General features: G+C 44.5%; 1 protein-coding gene across 2 annotated transcripts; it reads left to right on the top strand.

The window, feature by feature from the left end:
* Positions 1–429: 429 nt before the first annotated feature.
* ZBTB42 (zinc finger and BTB domain containing 42) lies at positions 430–5478 on the top strand. 2 transcript variants are annotated; one of them, XM_037901065.2, is made up of 2 exons: positions 430–597; positions 2102–5478. In XM_037901065.2, the coding sequence occupies exon 2, from the start codon at positions 2116–2118 to the stop codon at positions 3544–3546; it is 1431 nt and encodes a 476-aa protein (XP_037756993.1). In that variant the 5' UTR covers positions 430–597; positions 2102–2115; the 3' UTR covers positions 3547–5478. The 2 variants fall into 2 exon arrangements, with proteins under 2 accessions (XP_037756993.1, XP_043404512.1); XM_043548577.1 differs by lacking the exon at positions 430–597 and adding an exon at positions 916–1530.
* The last annotated feature ends 1434 nt before the right edge of the window (positions 5479–6912 follow it).

The following is a 6912-nucleotide window of genomic DNA, read 5'->3' on the forward strand; positions in this document are numbered from 1 at the left end:
AGGAGAAGACACTTTCCAGCCAGGAGGAGAGCGCATTTCCCTGCCAGCGATGATTTCTCCCTCCCCCCCTCTCCACCAGCACCGCCTGGCCGGGAGCTGGCGCGGCGTGCCAGGCCGGGGAGCGCCCCGCAGCACCTTCTCCTCCCCCCGCCACTGCAGCAGCGTGGGACAGCGAGCGGGCGATCTCGCGGCACACGCCCGAAGCCGCGGGGCAGCTGCCGCCCCGAGCGGGATGCGGGCAGGCCGGGGACCGGGGGCAGCGCCGCCGCCGCCTGGGGGCTGGCAGCGTCAGGGGCCGGAGCCGCGAGCGCGGCTGGGGCTATTGTGTGCACTAGACAGGCAGGGGGGAGAGAGAGACACACACACACCCACACCCCTCGCTCGCTCAGAGGGAAAGTATCGCGAGAGCGGCTGGCTAACAACCTGCTTCACAACACAAGAGCGCTGCTAGGCTGCCAGCAACAGAGCCCCGGGCTCCTGTCCGCCTCCGGCTGCACGGTCCCCGGCGCCGCCAGCCACATCTGGGGCGGCTGGGCAGCCTCGCACGTGCGGCCGCGGCCCGGGGGCCGGACGCTGAGCCGCCAGCAAGGCAGGCTGGTAAGTAGCCAGTAGCGGTGCCTTCCCTGACCCCCTTCCCGGGCTGGGCTGCACCACCCCCCCCGTCTGCCTGGGGGCACCCTCCTGCCCTCCCCCCACAGCCCCTTGTGGGGGCTGGCTCTGTCCTCTCTAGTGCATTTGACCCCCTCCCCCAACACCCCCCCCCCCGAGTCTGCCCACAAAGGGAAAGTCCCGGCAGTAGTCCCATAAAGTTGGGGGGGGGGGGTTGCGGGGAGCCGCAATGAGCCACCCAGCGAAACGAGCCCGCTGGCAACTCGGAGCCTGCCCTCCCCGGGAAAGTTTGCGAGCGGCGCGGGCGCTGGGAACTTCTCCCAGCAGAGGTCAAACGGGCTCCCTCGTCCCTCTGCGCGGCTGCCGCAGCAGCGGTGGGATTGTTATTAAGCAACTTTCCCAGTATTATTCTTTGGGGGAGGGGAGAGGCAGAGCCGGGGGAGGACTCGGTTTAAGTTTATGGGATTTAATAGATGGCTATAAATGGGGTTGCTGGAACTTTAAAAGGCAGCAAGCTGTGGTTGGCTGGTAGCTAGATTTGGAGTAACATATGGCATTAAAAGGAGCACAGCTGGAGGTAGCATTTCCATCGCAGTGAAGTCAGAGCAGCTGACTCTCCAGCTTGCAGTGTAATTAGCAAACCGAGCACTCCCTCCCTCACTCGCATACTCTCCTCTCTCGCACACGCACTCACCCGCCTGCTAGTCTTCCTCTGCTGCCGAGCCGCACCATCGCCGCCTTCGCCCGGGGTGCCCTCTCCCACCGCAAACTTGGGCGCCTCCAGGAGGGGCGTGTTTTCCCATGCACCCCTCAATCCCTGCGTGGCAGCCGGGTAAGGTGAGCCCCCTGCTTGGATCTCCCTGCTTGGAGCTGTTGCCGCAGGTAGTTGGACTTGTAGCCTCACCGCATCTCTCTCGAATGGTTGGTTTGGCTTTTAATAACTTTCAGGGCAGTAAACTTTGTGTGTGCGGGCGCGATTCGTAGGACCTTTCTCCGCCCACCCCCCAAATACCTGAAGCGTTCAAGTTCCTTTACTAGCCCAAGCAATGAATGAGTGATCTATTATTTAATGTAGAATGATTGCGCATAAAGTTAAGTGTGGGGTTGGATTGATTTGGTTGTTTCATTAAAAGAACAAAACTGATGTCCGGAGTTAGACATTTCCAGGAATGCATAAACTGCTGGGTTCTTGCCCCCCGCCCCCCGTCCCGCCCCCAGTTTGTTAGTGAAAGAGACAAAGGTTGGAGGTGCTGCTTCTTTAGAAGCTTTTGTTTACTTGCAATCAAGTTTTTCCTGTTCGGAGCAGGTGGTGAAGGATGAGAAGCATGCTGGCTTTCTTTGTTTTAAATAAAACTATTCTAGACAACGAACAGTAAACGTTATCTCCAAGGCTGTTTCTTTGGCTTGTATTACCCAAAAGCCAGTCTGTTTGTTACAGCTGCTAGGAGGCTTTAGTTTATAGAAGCATTCAAGTTTTTCCTGTTTTGAACAGGTTATGAAGGAAGAATGGAGTTTCCAGACCATAGCCGCCAGTTGCTGCAGTGTCTGAGTCAGCAGCGTCACCAGGGCTTCCTGTGTGACTGTACTGTTTTAGTTGGAGAAGCTCAGTTCAGAGCCCACAGAGCTGTTCTTGCTTCTTGCAGCATGTACTTCCATCTTTTCTACAGGGACCAGTTAGACAAAAGGGATATTGTGCATCTGAACAGTGATATTGTCACAGCCCCAGCCTTCAGTCTGCTGCTTGAATTCATGTATGAAGGAAAGCTGGAGTTTAACAGTCTTCCAGTTGAAGATGTGCTCGCTGCAGCGAGCTACCTTCACATGTATGACATTGTGAAAGTCTGCAAGGGCAAGTTGAAAGATAAAGAATTGTGTTTGGAAGAAAAGATGAATGATGATGTGGCTAATTTGGAAAAAGATGAGCATTTTTTAGACACGGGAGTGCCCCTGGTACACGAGTTCGACCCGGGACACAAACAAAAATTCAGTGTCACAGAATATGATAGAGCAACGAATAAAGATAGGGTCAGTGGTCACCCTGGCTGGTCCTCTGATCTTATATGTGTCAGCTCTGTGTCTGCAGAGGCAGAATCGTGTACCATAGCAGCTGGAAAAACAAAAGCTAATGTCAATAGTTCTGCAGGATCTTTGTCCCAAAGGTCTGTTAACCATACCCCGGCTTCAAGTGATGTGGACTGTGCTCTGGATTTGTCTTTCAAGCCTGTGTCTGGGAGAGATTCCTTACACCCCTCCTACGTCTTTGGACAGCTGGCTTCCGACAGCCAGCAGCAGGGTACTGAGCCACTTGTTAAAGATGAACAAGACTTGCTGTCAGATCAGGAGGACAGTGAAGCAAGGAGTCCAGAGAGTCAGCATTTTGGGAATTCAGCCAAAAGCCTAGTGACAGGGTTAGGACACATGTTCACAGGAAACGGCAGTTCTCACGCAAGAGAAGATGATATAGATCAAGATAGAGATGAGAGTGAAGATGACATGGATTCATCAGATATCTCCTCCTCTGGTGTACTTGTGCCTCCTGGGCATATCTGCATTTGCCCCCTTTGTAGCAAAGTTTTTCCAAGCCCACACATCCTGCAGCTACACCTGAGCTCTCACTTCAGAGATAAAGATGGCTCAAGGACCAGGTTGTCTCCTGATGGTTCGGTGCCCACCTGTACGCTTTGTGGGAAGACTTTTTCTTGCATGTACACCTTAAAGAGACATGAAAGGACTCACTCGGGCGAAAAGCCTTATACCTGTGCCCAGTGTGGAAAGAGCTTCCAGTATTCCCACAATCTCAGCCGTCACGCAGTAGTGCATACCAGAGAGAAACCCCATGGTTGCAAATGGTGTGAAAGACGATTTACACAATCCGGTGACTTATACAGACACATCCGTAAATTTCATTGTGGCCTCCTAAAGTCCTTGGTGGTTTGAGACAAGCTTTTTTTTTTTTTTTTTTTTTAATGGATGTTACTAATGTGTGGGGGTTTTTTTTTAAGGCAGCATGTGATTTTCTTTTTTTACTGATCTTCACATCAGTTAACAATGTTGAAAGATGCTAAGTGTACACTTCAGTGGCCTTTTTGCCACGGCCGCTTTTTTTCCCCCCTGTCCCTCCCCTTTCCCCCCCGTTGTCTGTTGTGCACCCATGTTACATTATTTCCAAGTTAGTAGAGTGAAAATGATTTAAGATTCAATGATTTGGCTTCGATTTTTTTCATGCTGGAAGTACTTGCTTTGTGTTCGCCCCCCCCCCAGTTTAAAAAAAGATTGATAACAGAATCTGAGAAATACTCCAAGATTTACTTAAGTCCCCTAAATGCTATCTGTGTATTTCATGACAACCTAAGAGTTGAACTATAGCTTCTTCTTTTGATGTGGATGAGGGAATCTGCTCACTTAACTCCATGTGTCTCAAGATGAGACCTACAGCCTTTTCAAGAAGTAGGCTTAAATTGGCCCAGTTTTTTAAAGAGGTTTGAGAATTCCTTGACTTGTACTTACATATCTGGTACAGTTTGGCTTTTGATTCTTACTACTGTATCAGAGTAGTTTTGCAATCAATCCTAAAATCGGAATGAAAAGTCTTGCATACAGACTTGGCATACTCAGAAGGAAAGTTTTAAATTTCTTTCTCCCCTTCCCTCCTCCAAGGACTATTATTTGTTGAATAGCACTGAGCTGCTTTTGAATTTTAAAAACTGGGTAGAAACATGTTTCTATCTGCGCTATATTCACTCCTTAGCTGTTGAAGGATAAGCACTAGAGTAAACATGTAAACTCATGGGATATATGAACACATCTCCATCCCTGTCTGGACAAACAAACACAGGGACCAATCCTGCTACTGCCGGGGAAACGTTACTTCAGTGAGTAAACTCATAGAGGGTGCAAGATTGGGTCTGTAATACGTGCCATAACCTTGCTCAGACATTTGGGAATGGATAAAAATATACAACAACTGCAGGGTCTGGTGAAGGAAATGCAGTGGCTGAGTAGCTAGTTAGGAACTGATGACCAGTATTCTTAAGAGGAAATTGGTCAGTGTAGTAATATGTGACAGTCAATCTTTTTGTTTTAAAACAGGGATTTCTGACTTGTTCAGGATACCTGTAGCATCTTCTGGTACATTTTAGTAAAATTACATTTTTTTGAAATGACCGGTATTAAAGATCAGTAGCTTGGAGATATATATATTTTTATGGCTTGTATATTGTTAAAGTTGGCAACTGCCCTGGGCCAAGTTCTGTGGAATTCATCTGATTTCTTGGGTAGCACAAATGCAAGCCAGCGGAGGGACTTGGCCCTGCTAGTTTTGCACCAGCCAAACGAAATACTAACTTTCCCATTGTTTCCTAAAATTTAGACCATCTGTAATTATAACAGGTTACTGAATTCCAAATACAGTAGTTCAGTTATCTGCCTAAGAGAACACCCTTTGGTCTGTGCATGTCAGTGAATACCAGATTATGCCTCTCCAGTTAAAGCATCCGTTCAAGGCACACACACATACAGAACTGAATTCTTATGACATCTGTGCTTTTGAATTTCATTTTTTCTGAACTGAATCTTTTTTTTTCTTTTTAATTAAGAGAAAAAGTTTATTTTGTCAAGTTTACTGACACTCCTGGAATGGTTTCTTGAAGTTCAATCATTTATTTTTAAAAGAATTTGAAGCACTGAAGTGGATTCTTCTAAATAGTGTACTTCAGAATATCGGATTTCATCCCAAAAGAAGGAATTGTCCAGCATTTCCCTTTACATGTATTAAGTAAGCACTACTACCTATGTGGTTTCAACAGTGTAATTGTGATATTGATCTATTGTGAAAGTACTTTAAAAAAAAAAAAAACAAAAAAAACCCAGGACTTCACTTGTTGTGACCTCCTTATTCATCTCTTAAACTATGAATGTACATGTAATGTGAAATTTTACTTCTACTCTTAGTTTGTTCAGACTAATTTCTTTGCATTACTGTAAAATATTTTTGCTGAATCTGTTACATAGGAACATGTGGGAGAGCACTGTATGTGTAAACAGACGTGGCTTTGGTACTGTGGTCTTATTCTACTTAATCACTTTTTTTTTTGTTGTTGCTGTGATTGGAAATAGCACTGAACAAAAATCTACGAAAACTAAGTTATTTTTTTTCTCCTGATGATACTTGATATAGTATTTATTAGAATTTTTTGAAGTGGAATTATTACTGTTAAACTATTTCAAAATAAGTTAATCTATGCTTCCCCTTAAATCTTACACAAACTTCTGTACATGCTGTAAAGTGAACAACTGATACAGTAGTGGTATTATCTAAACTAGCAATATTTGTTTAAATTTTGCATTTTTTGCAATACTGCTGTTGCATTTCACTCTTCACTTCCATTTTTTTTTTTAAAAGCTCAAATATCCTAAATTGTGCCATAAGACATTAGTAGGGGGGCGAGGGAAAGTCAAAACAAGTTTGCATCTGACTTTAGTCTAGAAATAACTCACTAAACTAATGCTATGAGCATGCTCTGTACTGCATTGAATATGGGGTAAAAGTAAAAGATATAACAAGCTGTGTGTTTTCTTTTAGTGCGTTATTAATGCACTGTTCTTTTCTCATAGCTTAGTATTTTTCTCCCCAACCGTAATAGCTTGAATTTCTAAAGTAAAGATGTTTGCACTTATTTTTATTTTAAAGTGACTTTTGTTTTGGTGCGCTCTGTCTTGGCTTTGTTTTTGTTTTTGTTTTTAAAGTTGCAATAGCTTTGAGCATGTCTTCAAAAATGACTCATTACAGAGAAATACTAAAAACATTGCACACTTATGTTTTCATAAAATATTTCACTGTGGGGGAGTCACCTCTGTAAAGACTAATACTGCTCTAAATTTTAAACACTGGATTTGTCTTCGACTACAAACAAAAACTGTGAAGTTAATGTAAAAAAAAATCATCAATATTTTTAATTGTTTTTAATCCTGTTGCAGTTCAGATTAAATATGTATATTTAAAGACACTAATTTTTGTGGGAGAGTTTTATAGTATACAGTATGTAGAAAAGCTATTGGAATGGAATATATTTTATAAAAATGTTCGATCACTGTTTTATAGTGAACTGTTTTTTTTCTTCAGTGTTAGTACTATACTGTTTAGTCTAGAGACGACAATCGCGTAAAGAGTGACTTAAGGGAAAACTATGGTTAGCGCTTAGTATTTTTGTGTGGAGTTTTGTTTGCAACTGTATCGGTATGTGCTGTAAAATGTGACAATCGTGATTAGGATTGTTGTCTTTATAAATTTACACAAAATAAAAT

This window comes from Chelonia mydas, chromosome 6 (genome assembly GCF_015237465.2).
Source record: "Chelonia mydas isolate rCheMyd1 chromosome 6, rCheMyd1.pri.v2, whole genome shotgun sequence".
Taxonomy (NCBI): Eukaryota; Metazoa; Chordata; order Testudines; family Cheloniidae; genus Chelonia; species Chelonia mydas.

Bases quoted from the DNA above. Each gene is read 5' to 3' on its own strand.
- ZBTB42 (XM_037901065.2), top strand. From the start codon at position 2,116: ATGGAGTTTCCAGACCATAGCCGCCAGTTGCTGCAGTGTCTGAGTCAG.